Source organism: Cajanus cajan, chromosome 11 (assembly GCF_000230855.2).
Source record: "Cajanus cajan strain Asha chromosome 11, NIPB_CcT2T_4, whole genome shotgun sequence".
Lineage (NCBI taxonomy): Eukaryota > Viridiplantae > Streptophyta > Magnoliopsida > Fabales > Fabaceae > Cajanus > Cajanus cajan.
In genome coordinates this window covers 27013290-27036950 of record NC_138527.1, presented here as the reverse complement: position 1 = coordinate 27036950, position 23661 = coordinate 27013290, and the positions used below count along the sequence as shown (strand labels likewise).

The 23661-nt window shown below is 30.3% G+C and overlaps 3 protein-coding genes across 4 annotated transcripts; 1 reads left to right on the top strand and 2 right to left on the bottom strand.

The window, feature by feature from the left end:
• The first annotated feature begins 1232 nt into the window (after positions 1–1232).
• On the top strand, positions 1233–5165 carry RRG (sporulation protein (DUF155)). The gene is made up of 7 exons (XM_020363044.3): positions 1233–1552; positions 2764–2878; positions 3435–3594; positions 3677–3825; positions 3966–4117; positions 4307–4421; positions 4674–5165. The coding sequence occupies exons 1-7, from the start codon at positions 1344–1346 to the stop codon at positions 4809–4811; spliced, it is 1038 nt and encodes a 345-aa protein (XP_020218633.1). The 5' UTR covers positions 1233–1343; the 3' UTR covers positions 4812–5165.
• A 482-nt stretch (positions 5166–5647) lies between these two features.
• Positions 5648–8527, bottom strand: LOC109802152 (DUF538 family protein (Protein of unknown function, DUF538)). The gene is made up of 3 exons (XM_020363385.3): positions 8231–8527; positions 7163–7217; positions 5648–6313 (listed from the first exon to the last, which is right to left on the bottom strand). Exons 1-3 carry the CDS (start codon positions 8336–8338, stop codon positions 5934–5936), a joined length of 543 nt encoding a protein of 180 aa, XP_020218974.1. The 5' UTR covers positions 8339–8527; the 3' UTR covers positions 5648–5933.
• Positions 8528–11617: 3090 nt separating this feature from the next.
• On the bottom strand, positions 11618–18288 carry CM3 (chorismate mutase 3). 2 transcript variants are annotated; one of them, XM_020363848.3, is made up of 6 exons: positions 18059–18288; positions 14327–14549; positions 14149–14235; positions 12512–12655; positions 12137–12229; positions 11618–12048 (listed from the first exon to the last, which is right to left on the bottom strand). In XM_020363848.3, the coding sequence occupies exons 1-6, from the start codon at positions 18232–18234 to the stop codon at positions 11812–11814; spliced, it is 960 nt and encodes a 319-aa protein (XP_020219437.1). In that variant the 5' UTR covers positions 18235–18288; the 3' UTR covers positions 11618–11811. The 2 variants fall into 2 exon arrangements, with proteins under 2 accessions (XP_020219437.1, XP_082922914.1); XM_083066788.1 differs by lacking the exon at positions 18059–18288 and adding an exon at positions 15399–15580.
• Between the last annotated feature and the right edge of the window lie 5373 nt (positions 18289–23661).

Genomic DNA, 23661 nt, shown 5'->3' with positions numbered 1-23661 from the left:
GTGTGTATATATATATATATGTATATATATGTGTGTGTATGTAAGTATAGTTTTAAGTTATAGTCTCATTGAGTGATTTATATTTATGATTTCAATTGATGAATTTTATAAACACATACTCTCTCTCTCACACACACACACACACACACATATATATATATATACATATATGTATATATATATATATATATTGTTGGTGCATGTATATCTATGGATTATTTGCATGGTAATCTCAAGTAATTAGATTTATGTTTTCTGTTGTTTAATTGTTGAGTTGTAAAGTGTAGTAACATATCATAATGTTACAATCAATATCGTGATAAGCCTATACCCAAATTTTACTATACCCATTAGATAATCAAGAGTTTTTCTAGTTTATGTTGGAAATGTCTCAATGACCAAAGTTGTTGACGATATGCTAAGGTGACGCTAAATAAACCACTTGTTATATGAGGTCTCTAAATAGTAGCATGTGTGATGACTTGTAACAATTGTTGTTGATGTGATGTATTAAGCATTATGGAGTGCATAGTTATAGATGATATTATGTTAAGACTGATTTGGATGGTATTCACACGATATTCAATTGTAGTTGTTTTCTTGTTGTTAACAATATGATGATTAATAACATTGATGCATCTTACTTACAATTATGTAAGATTTCTTTTATATTGAACATACATTAGCTAGTTTGTGTTTAATTAAATTATTGAATTTGATATAAGAGCAATCAATAATATGTTTCTAGAGTTGTAGTTGGTGGTTGGGAGAGACCAACCAACTTATAGGCGGCTTTAACTTAGGAATGACTCTTTGATCATGTATAGTTACATTAGGATGTTCTTTTGAGTTTTATATCCATGTATATGTATGTATATTTAGTAAGATACAATCTCTCATAAGAGAATCTTTTGTTGAGTTGAAATATATATATATATATATATATATATATATATATATATATATATATATATATATATATATATATATATATGTGTGTGAATATTTTGTCATATGTAATATATTGTTTAATGTTTGAAATCTTAAGACAAATGACCTTTATATTTATTGTTATGTGATTTGCTCCTTTCAATTATTAATTTAATTAAAATATATTAATAATATTTTTATAATTATTTTATTATATCAATAATCATCTATTACTAATTGTCTTAATTGTTAATTTTGTCATAATTTAATAACTTTCACTGCCGCCCCATATGTTAACTTATGAAGCAAATTAGAAGAAAAAAGGGGGAAAGAGGAGAGAGAAAAGCAAAACAGAACACAACACAAACAGGTTACAGAAAATCACCAGAAGAAGACACTCTTCCTCTCAGGGAATGGGTGGAAGATGGAGAACCCTCTCTCTTTTCTGTAACCGCGTAAACACTTCCTCTTCTTCCAAACCCCACTTCCCTTCCCTCAACCGTTCCCTCTCTCTTGCCGCCGCAACTTCCCAAATACCCGACCCGGATCCTCCCGGCTTCGGAGCCCCGGACCTGGACCCCACCGTCAAAATTCCCGTCAAAGCCTACTTCCTCTCTACCAGGTTCCTCCCCAATATCCTATGTTATTCAAGTTCCTTAATTTTTCTCGCCCCTCTTGTTTTCTCGTCAATTGCGTAAATGGGTCGTTCTCTGAATCTCGTTTCTCTGCTTTTACTTATGACTTTCGTTACTGTTCCATTTAAGAAGAGAATAGCAAGTTGTGTGGCGTGGGGTTAAAATTTGCACTTGTAGCTTTATTCTTAGATTTGGAATTTAGAGTTTTATTGTTATTGTTTACAAAGTTAGGACAGAACTAGTTGGAGTTCTATATGTGCCTTTTGTATCCTGATGGATTGGAATAGTTGTTTGGCATCCTATTGGCATAATGTTTGATTCCAGCCTTGTGCTAAATTCCTTTGGGCAAGACAGTCACAGTATTATAAGCGAGATTAGTGTAACCTGGAGGGTTAGGATACCTATGACAAAAAAAATGTGTTTTTTTGTGTTGTTTTATTTATTCATTATTAGAATTGAAGTTTAAGCTTGATAATCTGCGTGGTAAAAGTTTTTCATTAAAGATCAACGTAGATTACTCAAGTAAAATGCAGGTCTTTGTTTTCACAAATTTTAGTATTAAAATGGAATATTGTAATTGGGCCTACGAGCTCAATCCAGTAGGGTTTCCTTTGCAATTGATTGTATTTATTCAAATTGGAAATGAATGAAGAGGCAGAGAAATTATTCCCAAAAGTTAGATAGCCATAGTAGTAGGGAGATTTGGTCTATCTCGAAGCAAGACCTGATAGGGAATTCTATCCTTGTTCCTAACATAAAATTCAAATTCTGATTGGATAACAATATCCAAAAACTTAAAAGACCTGCATATAAATTTTGTCTTTATTGTTTTTTGAGTTTCTCTTTGTGCCGTGTTTTTTAATTGTTACTTATTAGTTATATTTTACAGATAAGTATTGGATTTAGAAGTCTGTGTGTTGTGTGGGGATTGTAATTTTGTTGCATTTATGATATTAGATTGGGAATTTGGAGTTTTTTTTCTCTCTCTTTTTTAGTTTATTAAAGTGGCAGCTTTAATGCTTGTATGCGATTTATATGTTTTGAGGTTTTTTTTTTTTTTTCTTCCTTTTCTTATTGTGATGCATTTCCTTGTTTTCTGGGTTTGAATTGAATGGAACCCCTTTCCTCTCACATGTCTTTTTGTTGTCTTGTTCTTGTTCTCTATGATTTGGCTGTCTCAGATTCATAATTTTGGCAGCATAAATTTGAAGGGCATTCAGGCTGATAACCACAGAAACATCGTTCCTCCATCTTCCCGCTCATCATTAAACTATGTTGCTTTGCGCTTCTGTGACTTCAATTTGAGCTCTAATGTAAGTTTTATCATTATTATTTTTCTCAAGAACCTTTTGTCTTTCTACAGGATGCCACTAAATAGTTCTTAAATATCTCTACTGAGCCAATATCTGGTTTTCTTTAAGCTACAACACAACACTTAATACCTTGTTGATGTTCCTCTTGGGGCAATGTTTACATGTCCTGACAGTGGATTGTGATTATAAGCCGCGAGGGTGGATTTTTAATAAACTGCTATTGCCTAACTTATGTGTGCATTTGAAGGTTAAGGATAAGATAAGAAGAAATTCAGGCTCCATATTTTAATAAACCGGTATAGCTAATTTCTCTTTTTGGTTTTGGAGTGGAAGGGTAGGTGCCGAGAGCAGCTTGACATACATCATAAATAGCAATATTTCATCATTGATGATAACTAAATTATTGCACTATATCAAAAAGGAAAATAATGCTCCCTGGTTAAAAGCAGATTCAAGTGTTCAAAATGAGAAAATCTGTTTAAACATATTAAATTAATTGTACAATACAACATGATTGATTAACAAAGTCTGAACAACTGTAAGGCATATGATTCAGGGACCTGGATTTCATGTGAAAGCAAGCAACTGTCGTTACATGGTTGTATATCAGTACGGGTCAGCTGTTTTGTTTAATATTGAGGATCATGAAGTGGAAATTTACCTGGAATTAGTTAAACGGCATGCGTCTGGTGTACTTCGAGAGATGAGGAAAGATGGTAAATTTCTTCAAAGAAACTAATTAATCATATAGTTATTCTAAATCCTGTTACGTATATTTAACATGTTCTGTGTGGTTAGATTACGCGATAAAGGAGAAGCCACTGTTAGTTGAGGACATGCAAGGAGGTCCTGACTACATAGTTCTGAAATCATTGGATACCGATGGTATCCGTATAATTGGAAGTGTACTGGGACAAAGCATAGCTCTGGATTATTTTGTCTCACAGGTTAATATCTCCCAAATTTCATCTTATATTTGTCACCATGCAGAAAAAAGACAACCCTTAAAATGAAGCCTTTTTTAAAATAATAAATAAATAAAAGAAGGCACTGAACTATTTACCATTTACTTTCTCTTATTTATTAGGTTGATGGTTTAGTCGAAGAGTTTGCCGGCATAAATCGTGGAATGGAGAAAACTGGAACCTTCACTATGGATAAGAAGAAGCTACTTCAGCTAGTTGGGAAGGCTAACTCAAATTTGGCTGATGTGATTCTTAAAGTTGGTCTCTTTGAGAGGTATTTTCAATTTCTCGTCCCCGTTTTAGGCATAAGAAAAGTATGCATCTGGTAATGTAAGAACACATTGAAAGTTTAAGATTATAGTAGTATCCCTAAAGATATCAGATATTTGTTTAGTAGATTCTTTTGATTATAGAAAATAGTGAGAAAATTTTGTAAATGTCTTTTTTCTTGTGGTATAATCAGATCAGAAATTGCTTGGAGGGATGCAAAGTATGCTCAAATATATGAGTATCTTCGGGAGGAGTATGAAGTTGCACAACGTTTTGGGAACCTGGATTTCAAATTGAAATTCGTAGAGGTATTTGGCCCATTATATATACCCATTTGCCCCTCTTTTAAATATTAGTCATTTCATCTAAAAAGGCCTTTGAAGATTTTGTTTGAAACTTGGCTCATCGAAACTCAATAATGTGTGTGTGCTTTATATTATGCACAATTCTTCAGCTAGGTTCATACCAATTTTTCCTATATATTTAACTTGGTAGTTGAGTTTATCTTGAAATGATATTTGTCCAATTAAGGCTGATTACATCGATTTGGTTGTTTGCAGCACAATATTCATTTTCTCCAAGAAGTTCTCCAGAACAGGAAATCAGATTTCTTGGAATGGTGCATTATTGGTCTATTGACTATTGAAAATGTTCTATCCTTATACGAGCTTCTTCGAGCTACAAACACAGTTTCTTAGTAAATAGTAAGAGAGGCCGAAGCTAGATTAATTTGTTGTAGCAGCAATTCTTGCAATTTTTGAGCCAATAAAATTTTTTCCCTATGTATTTAGTGTGGTTAAAAAAATCCACATATATCCCGGAATAATTGAGCTGTATGAAATTTATTGGGAATCAGGAATCTTACGTAGTTTCTGAGAATAGCTATATATCTGATGTAATTCAAAATCAAAAAATGGATATAGGGAAATCTGGTTCCCGCATTGTTGGAACCTAACTTCTAATCACATTGTAAACTTTTACCCGTAGGATGAGGGTAAAATCAAACTGAATTTGTTATCATAAAACGGAAGTGATTTTGCTTTGTTTTCAAATACAGGTATTTCTCCATATCAATCTTGAAATCAGGTTATTTCCATGTATTACATGCTTCAAGCAGTTTATCGTTGGCCATTGTTGAAAATACTCAACTTTCCCAAACATATCAAAGTTTCCACATTCATTCTTTTAAAGATTTTATTCTCTATTTCCAGGGAAGACTAAATGCAAAAAGATAAATTTACTGATTTAGTATATTAAATAAGCCGATTTAATAACAAAGTCTTCATAAGACTAATGTCGTGACATGAAAATAGTATTTGAAATGTTTAGTGATAAAAATAAGAATACTTTAAAAAATTAACTCACTGATACCTTACTTTATGAAATCTTACGTATAAAGTCCACTCTTAATGTGACTGATGCAGCAGCTACAAAAAAACCTAGTATTGCTACTTGCATTTTGCTAATTTCAGCACGTACGTCGACAAAGTAGAACTAACACTTCTTAAACCTCTGTTCATCAAACAGGACCTCAGAATTCTAAATTCTTAATATGTATTAAATAAGGAGCCAAAAAAATACATGGTATCAACTAGAATGGCATCATTATAGTTCCATTCGTGCTTGCCAAATTAACTTAAACTCAATGAGACAATGAATGATCAGAACATCAATACATCCAAAATATTTATGGATAATGTAGAGAAGAGGATCCTAACTTGTACACCTACTGTGTGTAAAAATTTCCAACAATGTAGACTATCTATTCCATAGCAATCATAATAGTAATGGCATAATAATAATAACCAACATTTGTAAACTCAGAATTCTGATACTCTGGCAGCATCACGAGGTGTATCATATGCATCCTTTGGCCTTGACTTCTTCACACCAGCAGTAAACCACAACTTATCAGATTTGTAACCTTCAACTGCCACAGTTGTCACCTTAACCCACACAAGGACCTTCGTTTTCATTCCATCTATTGCTGAAAGCTTTCCCCTTGTGAGAACCCCTTTGACTCGGGTTGCATACCTCAGCACAGAAGAGTCCTTGAAGCTGACCTCACATGCAGATGGCAAGTACACAATCAGCTTACCCTTGGTTTCATCAAACTCATAACAGATTATGTTCTGAGGGAATAGCCCCGGTGGTAAATTGTACTCACGGAGGAGATCCGGTAGGCTTTTCAGCGGCTTGCCTGAAGGAAAGGAGGGAAAGGAAAGAAAGACAGTGATCAATAGTTATGCAGTGATTTATAAGTTGGTCAGCATACCTAAAGAGATATGAGATTGATGCCATAACAGATAGAATCTATGCCAAGGGTAGTGACTATCCAATAATAAAATAATAAAATGTCATAAACTGTATGAATACCAAAGTTGGTGGTGGAATCTTAGCTTTTGAAATAATAATTGTCTTGACTTGTTATTTTCATGTATAGACAGTGCTGACAACTTGCCACATTTATTTAACTTAATAGTATATTGTAGAATAGGCTCAAAACTAACATGTATGATGTAATGAATATTATACAATCCATGAAACAAAACATGAAGAAAACAGCTGGATTGGAGAAGACAGAAGAGGGAAGCTCAAAAGTGCATAAAAAAGGATATTTCAACTCAAGGGTAAGAATTTTTTTAACCTGTATTACGATTACAGGATACAAGAGAAAGTGCCAGTAAAGGGGCCAAATGTGGAGAAGGCGCCACATGGAAAACTTATTATGGCAAGTTAGCATTTGCAAGAAGTGATGAACACAATGTCTAGATTGCTATTTTGCAAACTGATTGATTCAACGTATATGATGTATATTCTCCTACTTTATCTGTTTATCATGGTGATATGTAACTGTTTATTAAAACAATGAAAGGGGATGTATATGTTGGGAATCATGAGATTTAAAAATGTTGAGCAAAAGCATCTGGTATGCCATCACACCTGGCATACATTTAAATTGACTCATTGACTTAGCTAATTGGGTGAGGTAAATCTTTGTAAGCATACATGAGCATTATATGAGAAATGGGTCAAAACACATTCATACCTTTTAGTTTGTTGAAAACCCATTTCGCCTTTTCTTCAACAGTATTTGAGAAAGCCTGCAAAAGATCACCAGTTTTTTCTTCAGCAACAATGGCGTCAAACTTCACAGTACATCTAAAAGTCTAAACACCAAACAGGATTGCCCATGGAATAGCGTTTTTTTTTTAGTTTTTAATACTTGCACATAAAATTTTATCCAGCTTTATGCATTAACACAAGCAATTTGAAGAATCTTACTGATCTGAAGCTAATTCCCAACTTATCATTCAAACTACATAAGTCTCTCCAATATAGTTCAAGTTTATCTTATCCATTTTCTTGATTGATGCAAAATTCAAGGATTACCCTCACACGTCACACAAATAATACGTGCAGAATTACTTAATTTATGTTTAAGTACCGATTTAAATAGTAGATAATTAAGTACCAGTTTTAAAACTTCTGTGCTAAGCCAAATGAATGGACTCACCGGAACAAACAAAATACTAAAAAACAACCAAGCCAGCAACATTATCCAACAGGCTCCAGAATGTTCCATATGATCTACAATATCTAAACCTATATGTTCCTCCGATTAAGCAGAAGCAAACCATGTCAATTCACTATCAGAAACTGGGATATAACCGTGATGAAAAATTTAAAAAACGCTTTAAGAAAGAGGCAACTAGCAACCATTCATTCTCTTTCATTCCCCATGGGCAACCAATATACCCTTTCACACATTTCCCCCTCCCTCTTCTCCAATCAAACCACACATGAAACAGGTTCAAAATAAATCACACAAACTCAAACCCCACAAAAATTCTCAAGATGAAGTCCAAAGGAAAAGCACATCCCATTTTAGTATTATTCACACACAACCAAAGGTACAATTTTTAATCCAGAATCAAGCACCCTGTTGCCCTTCACATCTTTTGAATCCATCACCCTAAAATGAACAAACACCAATATGCAAAGCTTCCATTTCAGATCTCTCAAACCCCAAAAGGTAACAATGCCTACAACCAAGCCACATTAAAAATGGATAAAAAATACAATGCAAAACTAAACACAAAAAGCATATACTCACAGAAATATCTTCAGATATGTTAGAGAACTCCTCCTTGGCCTTCTTGGTGATCCATGAGCTTCCCAACCCCACCTTCAAGCTGCTAACTTTAGTGAGAGCCCTCTCCATTTTTGGGGTGTTTAACTGTTTGTGCCTCTCTTCCTTTCCCTTCCCTTCACCTTTTGGGTGCAATGCAGCCAAAGAGACAAGAATCTGTGACTAGTTGGAGTTGGATGGAACACACAACACAAAACAGAAAACACAACCCAGTGGAAGGAAAAGGGAAAAGGAGTGTTTGTGTGAAGGTGGGTAAGTGAAGTCATGATAAAGGCTTGACCTTTGCATCAGATGTCAAGCTGAGCTGGCAAAGGGTAATGGACAAAGTACGCTGATGAACACACTGCTCAAAGCGGCGTTTCGCTCCCACCTTTCTTTTTCAAGTACAAATTTTTTCTTTTAATTTATAAATAAAAAATCATGTTAAATAGTGATATTTGTATTAATTAAAAGATACTAATAAATAACTTTTTGTTTTTTTTTTAAATTACGATAAAGTTTATAAATAATTATGATAAAATATTTGTACAAAATTTTAATGCCTTTTTACGCATGTTATTTATAATTTATTGAAAGGTATTTATACCCATACGTTGTATTTTAACTATCATCAATTTTTCAAGTATGAAATAGGAAAAAAGTTTATAAAAAAATAACTTTTTTTAAAAATAAATAAAGAAAGAGAGACACGAAATGCCTATATGTAATATTACATATATAGATATTATATATATATATATATATATATATATATATATATATATATATATATTATCATTTAATGATAAGGAATTGAAATAATATGCATAAATTTTTATGATATTATTATTAAGGTTATGTGTTTTTGTTTTTAGTATTTGTTAATGGGAGATTTATATGTTTTTTTTAATAGGAATATAATATTTTTTTATTCATCAATTATTCACATATCGTCTCTGCAATGTTAAAATATTATTTATTTAGAGTTATATTTTTATAATTTTATTTTTAATCACTATCCAAAGATCTCTTGCCAATACAATATATATGTAGTTTATAAATTCTTTTCTCCTATTATTTTTATGATGTGAAATCTTGTTTGTATTTTAATAACCATTCTTTCAAACAAAGGACCTTACTTTTTATTTAACATATTCTATCATTGAATTGTATTTATTGTTGTAGTTGTTTGTTTGTATGAGTAAAGATAAATGGTTATCACCAAATTCAACCAACAACTTTATACCACTAATAAAATTTATGAATTTATAACTTTTAAAAAAAAATTGGATAAAGATAAAGAATTTTTTAAAACTTTTTTTTCTAATTTAATTTTTATTTATCATAATTATTTATGAATTAAATTTTAATATTTTTAAATAAATTATTAATAAATAAAAATAATGTTATGTTATAATATAAATTATTTATTATAAACTTAATATATATTTTATATGTTTAAAAATATTTGTTCATACAAATTTTAAATATGATTATATATTCAAATATAATATTTACTTGTATATAATTTATTATAAATTTTAGTAGTATATAATAAACATTTATACATTATACAAACTAAAATATTAATATATATATATATATATATATATATATATATATAAATAAATAAATAAGAGATTTGAGTTCAACTCTTTCTCTGAGCGAAAATTTAAAATTAGTTATTTTTTATGTAACATCTCATGAGGAAAAATGAATTATTTTAATGCACAATTAATTATTGGATAAATTAGAATAAATTGGTCTTGTAACTTTTATCATGCAACACTTTTCCCTTAAAATTTTGGCGCATCAGATCTTGTTTTCCAACATCGCTTTTCACCCAAGTTTACATGGGGGACCATTGAGAATGTTATGTTAATATCTTGATTCTAAAAAAGTAAGGTAAAGTTAAAGCTAATATATATGTGATAATTTATATATATATTTTTTTTAAATATGTAGCAATACACATGGTGGGGTCAGAAATTTGTATTTTCCAGCTCAAAAGGCTAATAACACCGACCATAGCACTATCATAATTCAAAAACGATTGCATTTTCATTAGGATCAAAGGTTCCAATTATTGAGAAGAAAATGGTGATAGACCATTCATCTAATCCAAACATGATAGTTTTCTACAACTGTTTTTTTATGACTTAATTGGCTTTCATTTAAAGCATCCTACTTTGTTTTTTCTTTTTTCATGAGATGAGTTAGACCATTATTCTATATTGTTCTTCTACCAAAACAAAATAAATACTAACCTTCATTTTCGGGCACGACACATCTATACTAGACCACCCAACTTGTGAAATGTGAATATATTTAGAGGGAATGCTAATAAATTGTAGGAGCGTTCAGCTATTTTTTATTTATTTAATTTTTTAAAATTGTGATGATTGGTAGCAACTTGTGGTGACCAATCAAAATTATTGGTCTACCATGAACCACTTGACCAACTTCTCCATAGAACACTCAACATTTAGTAGATAATATAAAATAATTTTATATCATTATTTAATCACAATTCATTATAAATAATAAGTATATTAATATTTATAATAACTATTATAAAAGTCATATAAATCATACTTTCTAATTAATTAATATATATTTAATTTTTTATATTGACAGTGTATTACAATTAAACTCTTGAAGTATTCATGATATAAATAGTTTTTTAATCATTATTTAATTACAAATCATAATATATAATAAGTTTATTGATTTATATGATAAATAATTAAAAAAGTAATAGTAATGATAATTTTTTTTATTGATCATTTTACCTTACACCTAGATATTAAACTCTACAATTTAGCACCTTAGTTTACATATACTAAACTCTGCAATTTAGCTAAGTGTGCTTGGGTTAATATTATCAAATGCATAATTGGGGGCTGTAGACAATAAGTCCTGGTTGAACCTAAACTCTTAGATAAGCATTCATTAGGTGATGTTTTTAAGCACACTCATTTATATACATGGACTATTATGAATAAAAAAAATATAGCAAAAGAGACACTAGATTTAGAATTCAGAATATTGATTAGATCATTTACTTCACGAAGAAATGATGATTAACCCATTAGCATTTTATCAAATTATTGGTCAAATAGATCATAATGTTAACCTGATTTTAGAAGAAAAAAAAGTTACATTAATTTAGAGTTAATCACCTATACATTGATAGTGTAAATTTTTTTACATTGGGAGTCAATTAGAACTATTAATAGTTCTTTTTTTATTTTAATTTAATTAAATGAACAGATGAAAAGATACTATTAACGGCTCTGATTGATTACCAGTGTAAAAAAACTTTACACCAACAGTGTATAGATGATTAACTCTTAATTTAATGCACAAAAATTATAGGAAAGTTTTAGCATATTATTCCTTTTCTTGCTTGGTAAGCATTTGATTATCTTAATAAATAATTACCCATCTCTAACCAGCAAAGCACCAGTGTCGATGAGTGTTAAGCTTTAAGCTTTTCAATGTAATCCAAGTGTCCTAAACCACCCCTTATTGTTAAGTAAAAACACTACAATGATTCTGTTTGTTTACTCAAGCCTTCTCAACAAGTATTCTACCTGCACCTCTTTTGTGAGAGGCATAACCCAATCTCCATAAAGATTTGCAATCAAAGTTGGCTTGATTCTATATACAGGATTAGCTACATCTTCTGTTTCATTGATATCCACCACCTGGCCATATGTTCTTTCCTTTATTTCTACTCTCTTCTTCACTAATTCCTCCACTGTTTCAATTGTCACCAACTCCAACAACCGTTTCCTGTCCTGCAAGGCCAAGATTAAATGTAGTGTCAGAAAAATTATCATGGCCATATCAAGAATCATAAGAAGAATAAGGTATGCAGAGCTTTACTTTCAGTTTAATGGGAGCTTCATATTGATGAGGGGCTTCTTGAAACTTTGCCTCAGCAACAAATTTGCCATAGTGGATTCTTTTTGAGAGAGCCTATCATGGTGTTGAAGCATTATAACAAAATTATGTAGTTGTACAACTAAACAACTGTTGCATGATTGTAATATCAAATGTAAATAGTCAAGAAGTCTCTTACTCCATTATGGTGGTTCAAGTTTTAGAATAAATAATGTAATAAGCTCATCATTTTGTATCTATACCATCTAGAGCCTCATAATTTAGTGAATTTTATAGTAACAGATCAAACCTCAACTTCTTATGGTGTTGTTGAAAATGATAAAATATCTCCCATAACACAGGAACCTTAATTAATACCTGCAAGCAAAGAGTGTCACAAACAGCAACAGATCCAAGGTTACCACTATTCCCTACTTTTACCAATCTTGGGAGGAGATCCTTAAAATACATGCTCCAAATCTTTTTGTTTATATTGATGGAATCAGCACAGTGATGCAGAACCTAGGTACAAGTACAAGGGAAAATGAAAGGCAGACTAATCAAAATCCAATCAGTAATACAACAGATAAACCAAATCAGAACAGTAAGATTTTTTTATTGACAGATGATCAACTCAGTTAACTCAAGTAAGAAGGAGTTAGTATTAGTATCAGAGAATAACTAAAATATATGGATCATGGAGAGGCATTGACAATCAAATGGAAGAAATAATGTTTTATAAAGTGGCTTGGATGTCCTCTTTGGGTTTGGCTTGACATTTGATTTGATCCAAAAGAAAAGCTCATGTGAAGTTTAGTGAATCTTTAGCAACTTAGTGAACTTTCTAGATTGGACCCATGAAAGTTGTCCTATAAAATTCATTGTTGGTCAAATCAAGTTAAATTCTACTTCCGTTTTTCTTCTCCCTATTTTACAATTTTATTACTTTATGACTAGATGAAAAATATAATCATAAACATATATCATCTACATTTTCTTAGAGACACAAATGCATATAATGTTTTCTTGAGTTTTGAGCATAGATGACTCACATGTAATATAAGAGATAGTCAGAAATGACAAAATTAATTTCTATTTGTCAAAATTTAACAGGTTAGATTGGACATCTAATGCATTAACTTACTAGTTTACCTAACTTGTCAACCTATCAAACCAAATGATGGGTTGAGGTGAGTACGTCCATCAACCTGTCTAATTTTTTATTATTTTATTTTTAATATTAAGTTTAAATAATTTAAATAAGATTTATTATATGATTAATTTGAAATTTGTTATACAACAAATATGTTAAGTATTTTTATTTTATTATATGTAATTTGAGATTTTTTTACAACAAACTTATTGAAAGAATTATTATTATTATTATTATTATTATACATTTATTTTATTGTGTAGCAAACTTGAGATTTGTTGTGTAACAAATCTAATTAAATGTATTGTAATTTGATATTTATTTCGTCTTATTTTATTATTTAGATACATTCATTTATGAAAATTCTTTAAAAATATTGAAAAAGTATTCAAAATAAATATACAATTTAAAATAATAAAAAATTGGCATGCCTAAACGGCATTTTGCCACTCCTAAAGGTCAGCAAAACAATCTAGTGTTCTTGGCAGCACAAAAAACTAAGTAACGTGGCCTTCCTATTGAAGCATATTATAAGAATTGAATATTTTAAATAGAAGAGGTGGTGCCCCCATTTTATGCAGCAGCTGGTTTGGTCGAAATAAGAAATGAGGTTACTTCACATTAGATGTCATATCCATATTACTCTACTGCTATATTATATGCCAATTGGTAGTAATCAACCTCTCTTTCTCATTAAAAAGGGTAAGTAAAGGCACAATCAATAATCAATCTTCATCTATTTATCTCACAAAAACAAGGGAAAGAATAAATATTCTCACAAGGCTAGAAGAAGGAAACCTGGTTGTTAGTTACCAAGTAATTTTAATGTTATGTAACATGAAAGAAGATAGAATTCAAAAACCTGGGGGTACTGCAAAGGTGGAAGCATTGGCTGAGGCAAGTATTCAGGGAAGAAAGCATGCTCATCTGGGCTCTTGTATCTTCCCACCTAATTCCAAAGGGAAGCCAAGCAGAAACAGTTAATTCATTTCATTACCTTTTTCTATTCCATATTTTTATTGTCTTAGAATTGTAATAACCTGTGCATGAAGCTTTTCAGTTTGCAAGACCATGTACTCAACCAAAGACCCACTAAAACCATTCATGAAGAAAGCACTCTTGTCATATGCATCTTCATCATAAGCATACTGAGCTCTTTCCAAAAGACTGAATATTATGCTATCCTCCTGCCTAATCAAAGAGTGCCTGGTGCTTTCTAAAGTCAAGGTCTCACTTCGATCCACCCTCTTTTTACCTGCATGTCTGTACAAAAGAACTGTTCATAGTGATACACATGATAGCAAAGTACTATACTAGCCATTTCTAAGGCTTAACCGTTAGAATTCAGGACTTAAATTACTATTATTGATACAAACACTTATTTGCTAAGGAGTCTGTTTGGATACAAGTTTAGAAACACTTTTGAGAGTTTCACTTCTGAAAAATATTCCTTTATTTTCGGTAGAGAATCTCTTAAAAACACTTTTAACTTGTATCAAATCAGAGTCATAATACTAAATTAGAGAATCATTACTATTGACTGCAACACATTTTCCATGCTCTCACCTGAGAATGTTGAAAATTGCAACTCTTTGATTATATTATAGCATTTCTTTGTTTAATCCTAGTATGTTTGATCCCAATTATCCTATGCTTCAATGGTATTTCAATGTTCTAAAACATTTGTTTCTTATCACAAGATTGAAAAATATAAGGATATTACTCAAGCTACAAAGTTTGAAGAAACTATTTTATATCGGTACCCGTGAAGTGTATGCGTGATTATGTGTACACATACACAAGCAGACATACATACATCCATAAGAAAGAAGAGACCTTATGTATGCATATATGTTCCTGAAAGCACAAGATTGATGGCTGTATTTTCATTAATCAATCATAAATTGAGTGAACTGAAGGTGACTCAATACATAAAGTACATCAACTTTTTATACCTAGTTCATAAAAATGCATATCAAATTTTATCTAGACATAAAATTTTGCGAAACCTCTCATATCATCTCTTGATGCAAAAGTTCAAATTGAATACACCTATGTAGAGATGGCAATGACATTCCATTTTAAAACAACTTTCTCATATTTCAAATTTACCTCAACAACCTCATTTGGAAGTTGGGAGAGAAAAGGGCAGGAAAAAAATCAAAGGGAAACATGGGGATGGGAAGAGAAGGAAAGCAATTAAGGGTTAATGATCCCTTCTCTGTTTGGAAAATTTAATAGGGAAGAAAATGGAGGGTTCAATAAAAAGAAATATTAACTGTGGAAACCTTTTTTTTTTTTACAAATTTAATTTACCCAACTTCAATATTCTACTTCAACAATGAATTTAGAATTCAACCTCCAATATCTCCCAAATTGGGAGGATTTATAATAATGTTTGTAGGAGGATTAACTAAAAGTCCATCAATTGCTTCCACTCTCTGGAAAAGAAAAAAAACAAAAACCTAATTTCCCCAATTGGGAAAAGGCTTCAATGAAACCTCTTGGATTGATGAAATTGTAAGGAATAAAACAAAACCATGTTACAACATTTGGATTCCTTGACATGGGATAAAATAGAACGGAATCGAGGCCGGCCCAATGTAAACACAGGCCTAAAGGACATATTAAAATGAAAATTTTAAAATTAATAAAAGTTGTTTATTTAGCTAATGCTTTCATGAAGAGAATTTAATTTTAACTAATGGAGCTTACTATGAAGAGAAAACTATTTAATTACTCCTACTATTACACGATACTTATTAATATTTTGAATTCTTAAATTAAAGTATATTAACAAATAAAAATAGACTAAATTATATTTTTGGTCCCTCTATTTTTTTTAATCATCTTATAATTTTGATTTATCTATTTTAAAACAAAGATATTTGATCCCTCTAATTTTAAAAATATGAAATTTTAATCTTTCCGTCAAATTGACATTTAGCAACATAACATTTAAAAATAAAAAATTAACAAAAAAATGTGCAAATAATTTTTTTATTAATAAAATAAACATTAATCAATGAAAAAATATGCAAATGAAAATCTTTTGCATATTATTTTTAAATTTGTATCCTTATATTTTATATTACTAAATATTACATCACTTAAGTAATGACAAATTAGCCCAACAACATCAAAATTTAATTATGAACATCAAATTGACAATATAATCAAAATTTTATATTTTTAAAAATAAGAAAACTAAATCTTTATATTTTAAAATAGAGGGATCAAAATTACAAATTAATAAAAATAGGGAGACTAACAATACAATTTAGCCATAAAAATATTATTGAGATCCTAAAGTAAAGTTTTTTTTTTTTTTAACTTATCCAATTTGATTTTTTTATTATAATTATTTATGAATTCAATTTTAATATTTTAAAATAAATTATGGATAAATAAAAAATCTTGTGTTATAATATAAATTATTTATCATAAGTTTAAAATATAATTTATATATTTAAAATATTTATTTATATACATTTTAAATAATTTATATATTTAAATAAGATATTTATTTGTATATATTATTTATGAATAGGGATTAAATGACTCCAAAAGTAACTTTTATTTAAGTTGCTCCACTTAATAATTTATTATATATGTTGAATTCAACGATCTAACCATTAAATTAAAAAAAAAATAGTTTATATACTAAGTCTACAAATTTTAAAAAATTTTATAATTTATTTGATATTTTGTTTTGTTAATTGAAATTGATAGATAATTATAAAAATATTTTATAAGTTGATTCGAATCTATATAATAAATATTCATATGATTTTTAATTTTTTACAAAATTTATAAACTTGATTTATATATTAAAAAATTTTAATTTTATACATTTATTGAAATTCAATATACATAATAAGTTATTAAATATAGTAACTTAAATAAGAGTTATTTGATCCTCTTCATTATTTATTATTAATTATATAATTAATATTTAATATTGTACTGCTTAAAATATTAGTTTAATATTAAATTGATGAGTTTCTATGGGAGGAGGACTAAAAACTTTCATCTAGATCCATTTTTATTTGTGCATAAACAATCCCACATAATCCACCGTTTAAATACATTATTAATTATGTGTATTTCCTCTCAAAACACATATAGTAGATTAGAAATGACCATGTATATGAATTATTGGATAATCATATTTCAACTTCAAATAAGTACATTCAGACTCGTTACATTTTACTATATTCAAATATAGAATGACAATTTCTCTCCCTGTATATATATATATTAATTTCACAAATTTTGTTCGTCTATTTTGTTCATAAATTTAATCTTTTGATCATCTAATTTTAGTCTCTGTATTCACTTAATATCCAATAAAAAAATGTGATAATACAATAAAGTGTCATGTGAATTTTCCTATTAAATTAAGAATTAGTAAAATGAGTCAAAATTACAAAATTGAAATAAAAAGAAATCAGATTTGCAAAAAAGAATCATGAAATTAAAAAAAAAAATAAAGGAATCAAAAGTGTAATACTAGTAGATCCATAACTACTTGCCTATAAGAGATATCATTTGAAAGAAGAAAAAAAATCTAAAATTCATGTAGAAATGTATTGTTCAGCAACAAAACAAAACGAGAATCGATGACATAGCCTAGACAATGGTATTTTTCTAGGCACTGTCACACCATTTATAATTACAATATCATTGACACACACAACAACAACAACAACAATTGATTCTGAAGTAACAAAATGAGCATCATTAAAATAAAAAAAAAGTTAGAGAAGCACCTTAATGGAAGAGAAGGAGAAGAGGAGGCAGAAGCAATGACTCGAGACCCTCTTGTGAAAAGACAGTTTTTTAGGAGAAAAAAAATGGTGGGTTTGGAAGGAAAATAAGGTATGAGTTGTGTGCTCCCATGGTGGGGTTGATGATGATGCCATTGCAACCTTAACACTGCTTCCATTGTTTTTTCCGAAAGCGACAGCGATTTTGATTTTGACACACACCACTCAAATCCCAAGGAGGCAAAAAAATACTCTTATCGACACAGAATCTATGTGGGACACGTTTTCAGCGATTTAGAATCGTTGATCTGTTACTAAGCAATCATGTTAAAATACACGCTCAAGATCTTGACCGTCTGATTTTCACGACGGTTATGATACGTTAACGCGTTAAGATGTGACTGCACTGAATCGATTCCTTCTTACGCGTGTTTTGTCATTATCCAAACCTTGATTTTTAAGTAAAATTAATGATTATGATTTGTAATCTTTTTTTTTTTTGGGTGTAATCTAACGTTACCTTCTCCAATTCATAATTTTAAATTGAATCCTTTCGTTTTCTCTTTTCAATCAAAACTATTTTTTTTTCTTTTTTTTTCTTTTTTTCTATTAAATTTTGCGTTAGTTACATGGAAATTTTATTTATTTATCTAAATAAGACTAAAAATTAATATTTTCCCAAAAGTTAGTCCCACAGTATTTTCCCAATACCGCTATATTTTATTCTAAAAAAAGCCTAACCCTACTTTGACTTCTCTGTCATTTTTTTTTTGTTTTTTTCAAACCCATTTGAAACTTCTCAGCGTGGTGTTCCCCCCCCCCCCCCAATTTTTATTTTGTATATGCAAAGAATTAATTATTTATCTATTATAAATGTGAGACCCGTGGCTGTCCCCCCCTTCTTCCTCTCAACTCTCTTTTCTCACTCACTCTCATTTTTGCCTTATTCTCTCCTTGTCTTTGGTATGATCTTGTTCTCTTTTTCCCCAAGCTGAAGCTGTGAGCTTAGGTGGTGCACATCTCGTGGAGCTTGCTGAGGAGTGGAGCTTTCTTTTCTCCTTCTCCATTTTCTCTTTCGTTTTTCCTTCCCGGAAGCTCGGATTCTTCGCACCGAGTAAGGGAAGCTAGTTTTCGCTTGGATTGGTTGGAAATGAGTTTAGAAACTCATGCGATGTTTGATGTTGGCTGATTCATGGGCTGTCTTGAAGGAAAATGTGTTTTCGGGGTTGGATAAAATTTGGGGATTTTCTGGTTGTGTTGGTTGCATGTGGGTAAAGTTGGGGTTTTTGGTTTATTGATGGAAGGTTGGACATTGATGATTTTTCTTCTTGAGTTTTGGATGCATGCATGTTGTGATTCTTGAGGTTTTTGGGTTGCATGTGGTTGGTAGTATTGCATTTAAGTTGTAGCATGGTTTGGGTCTCCTTGGATTGCAAGTTCATGGAGGTTTTGAGTGAAAACGAAGGTGAAATCCATGGAGATTTTTGGAAGTTCAGAAACCCACAGCTATAGCCGTGGAAGAAAAATGTACTTGCAGGAACCCACAGCTATAGCCGTGGATTCGCAGCCATAGCCGTGGGAAGGAAAAACGTGATGGCAGAGACTTGCAGCCATGACTGTGGTTTTGCAGCCATAGCTGTGGAGAAAAATTGAAGTGGCAGAAACTTGCAGCTATGGCCGTGGATCTGCAGCCATGGCTGTGGAAGGAAAACTGAACTGGCAGAGAGTTGCAGCTAAAACGCTGGATTGGGCGCTGCAGCGGTGGGTCTTGATGACCGAATTTGGTCTTAAAGTCTTCATCAAAGTTTTAGCCTTGGATCTTAGCTTTCCAATGGCGTTGGAATCACCCAAAAAGGAGTTATAGAACTCCAGATATGGCTGTTATAGTGAAGAGGGGTCAAGCTGCCAGCATTGCTTATAGCTGTTGCGGTTTTTAGAATTTTTAACAAGGTAGATGAAGGAATTTGGACTTGGTGTCTTCTTGAGAGTTGTAGTAAATCTTCTTATCTTTCATATGAGATAAGGATGAGCATGGTAGGAGTAGCATAGCTCCTGATACGCTATTTTAGGTGAAGGTTGCCATTTCACAATTAGTGATTTGGTTGAGTTGGAACTTATTTTAGGTGTTTAGGTTGATTGGTGTTGTCTGGGTGGTAATTTGACAAGATAAATGAGTTGTAAACAAGATGGATGAGTCGTATTATGTGTTGAATATGATGTATGTTGTATATTGTAAAGTTGTAGATCATGCTGTTGATAATGTTGTTTATGCTGATTAATGCTGTTAATGCCGTATGATGAAAAGCTGAACTGTGTTGAATGTTGTTGAGCTGAGTGATGATTTTGATAGATGCTATTTTAGGCTGTGTTAAGCTGAAATTGATGAATATGCTGTGCTGACTAGATGATAATGCTGAAATTGCTGATAAATGTTGTTTTATGCTGAGTTGAGCTATAATTGATGAATATGTTGTGCTGACTAGATGATAATTCTGAAATACGATGTTAAGCTGTAATAGATGTATATTGCTGTGCTGTAAGTTGTTTAGCTGAGCTGTAAGCCGCTATTGCTGTATGCTGATATTACTGTGCTGTAAGTTGTTTAGCTGAGTTGTAAGCCGCTATTGCTGTATGTTGATATTGCTGTGCTGTGAGGTGAGCTGTGTTAGTTGGGCTGTGAGTTGTTTGGCTGTGCTGTATAATGATGAGTTGTGTGCTGTTATTAGCCACTATTGTGGTGCTGTTATAGCCGCTAAGTCGGTGTTGTTATTGCCGCTATGCGGTGCTGTTATAGCCACTTGAGTGGTGTTGTTATTGCTGCTATGCAGTGTTGTGCTCCGTGCTGATAGGAGCTGTTGTAGGAGATCTCTGAGCTGATATGCGTGACGATGCATTATATGTTTTATTGCTGTTTATGCTGTTATAGCCGCTATGTCGGTGCTGTTATTGCTGAATGTTGTGGTATTTTAAGTCGTTTTTGTTAAGCTGATTGATGTGTTGATTGATGTGTTGATTGATGTGCTGATAGCTGTAGCTGTTTACTATTCACATATTTATATATATATGTTGTTTCTGTTCACCAGCCTACCCTTTGTTGTTTCCATGTGGTTTGGACTGCGATGATCATACTATGTATGGGAGCAAAGCAGGGATAGGTGGGTGACTAGTGGTGAGTCTTCAGCGGACCGGCAGAGCTGATCTCTTTTGTGATTGTTTTGTGGTTGAGCTACTTGGGGTAGTAGCACTTGATTGTATTTTTGTACACTTTAACTCTGTTCAGATTGGAGCATGTATATGTATATATTCTAGACCCTATATGTATACACTTGTTCTTTTCTGTGCGGTGTTTCTAGTGTGCTGTGCCGCGTGTAGTGACCAGCCGGGTCGTTACAATAAACAACTTATTAATAATTGATTAATTAATAATTAAAATTAATTAGTGGTTAATTAATAAATCAAGTTACAATATTAGTAGATTTTGACTACAAGATAATATGATATTATTAATTATATTAAATACAACAATATATATATATATATATATATATATATATATATATATATATATATATATATATATATATATATATATATATATATAGTAGTGTTTGATTCTTCGGAATGAACATATAAATTAATGCAATCTAAACTGTCGATTTTGTAGCTTTGAAGATGTAGAATTGATGTTTTCAGATTTTGAGGTATATAGATGTTGGAAAGAGAAAAAGAAATAATATAACCTAACAAAAATAGGAAACAATATGACCTAACAAAAAAAATATCAACCACGCAAAAAAGTTCTATTTATTGAACTAATATTTTAATTTTAAAAAATCCTAAAATAATTATAATATTTTAAAGATAAATAATATTATTTTATACCTGAATAATATCTCATAAATTTGAAATTAAAATTTTGATTTTTTTTAACGATAAAAAAAAATTTCACTGATTGAGTGGTATGGAATGTTCAACAAGATGAATAAAGAGATATTGGTCCAAATAAGAGTACCAGAAGAAACAAGTCTAGCTAATGAATTTTAACTTGAATGAAAATACTATCTGATGTTCATTTCATAAAACTATGCTAATTAATTTTACATTAATTAATGTATTATGATTAACTTATTTAATATTGAATAATAATGATTATAAAACCAATTAGTTAATTTATCTTTAATATAATTATATAATTATCTAGATTTTGCTACCTATATGATGTACGGTGTATTTTAATAAGTTGTATGATATAATATCTAACCTTTTTACAATGCTCTTTATTTATAAATATTTCAAAATTTAAATATTATATAAAAAATAATCATGTAATTTTAATATAAAAAAATAATACATAGTTTTACATACTATGAACAAGATTTAACACACCTTCAACAAAATGTATTACATTTTTTCTTCAATAGAATTCTATGCTATCCTTTATTATGGACAAAATATTTATTTTCTATAATTGTTGCTTACTATGAATCAAAATTAGGAAAGAAGCTTTGTGCAATCAAAGAAGGCTTCACTATTATCTTTTCTTTTTTCCTACTTTCCATGTCTTTTATAAATAAAAAAATAAATTAATGTTTTATGATATTTGTTACAAACTTGAAATTTGTGGTGATTAATTAAAGATTTAACTAAAAAAGAATGAAAAGTTAATATAAAAAGAGTTTTTTTTTTTTGAAAATTAGAGGTGTTTTATCTGAGAGCCCCTTCCTGTAATGGGCCTTAAACAGATGCCCAGATTTTCAAGCCCTAGGACGGGGCTTGATTGAGAGTGTATTTTCGTTATATCATCTTTTAATAACATAAAAACAATCATTTAATAATAATAACATCACTCAAATGAAATATAGATCTAATTAAATTATTGAGATAGAATGATACTACAATATTTAGAAAAAATAATTAAATTATTGAAGTTTAAAATATTAAAAAATTAAATTAAATTCATATTTTTTTAAAATAAAGATTGGAAAGCAATCAATATAAGCTTATAAATAAAACACAACAGGAAATAATTTTCTTACATGAATAAGGTCTATTATTGAGAATTTTCTTACTTGTATTTTAAAATTGTTCTTAATTATTAATTTTCCACAGTTAATAATAACTTAAGAAAGTTGGAAGAAAAATATTACCATTAAGTCAACTTTATTATAATTGTAATGTCCCGATAAATTACTACACTCAGTATAGTTTAATCACTATTCAATAGAAAGATTAAATGGCAAATAATTAGTCTAAGATTCTCATGCAACAGTTATATAAACAATCATATTGTTTATACATGCATATGATAGAAAACAAAATACTAAAATCATAAATCATTCATAGAGTTATATACATACCTTATACATATATACATAGATAACTACATCAAATACATAATTGTATACAAAAATAAGCTTTACTCATTGGTCGAACATCTATACACAACCAAAATTGTAGAAAATTGGTTTTCTTCAACATGACCCTCCAAATTTTGGACAAGCCAATCTTATCAATCATGCCCTGCACTCATACAAAGTATGAGTATTGCAATTCCAACTATAAGGAAAATAGGGGGGGTGAGCTTGGGGATAAGTCTACCACGACAT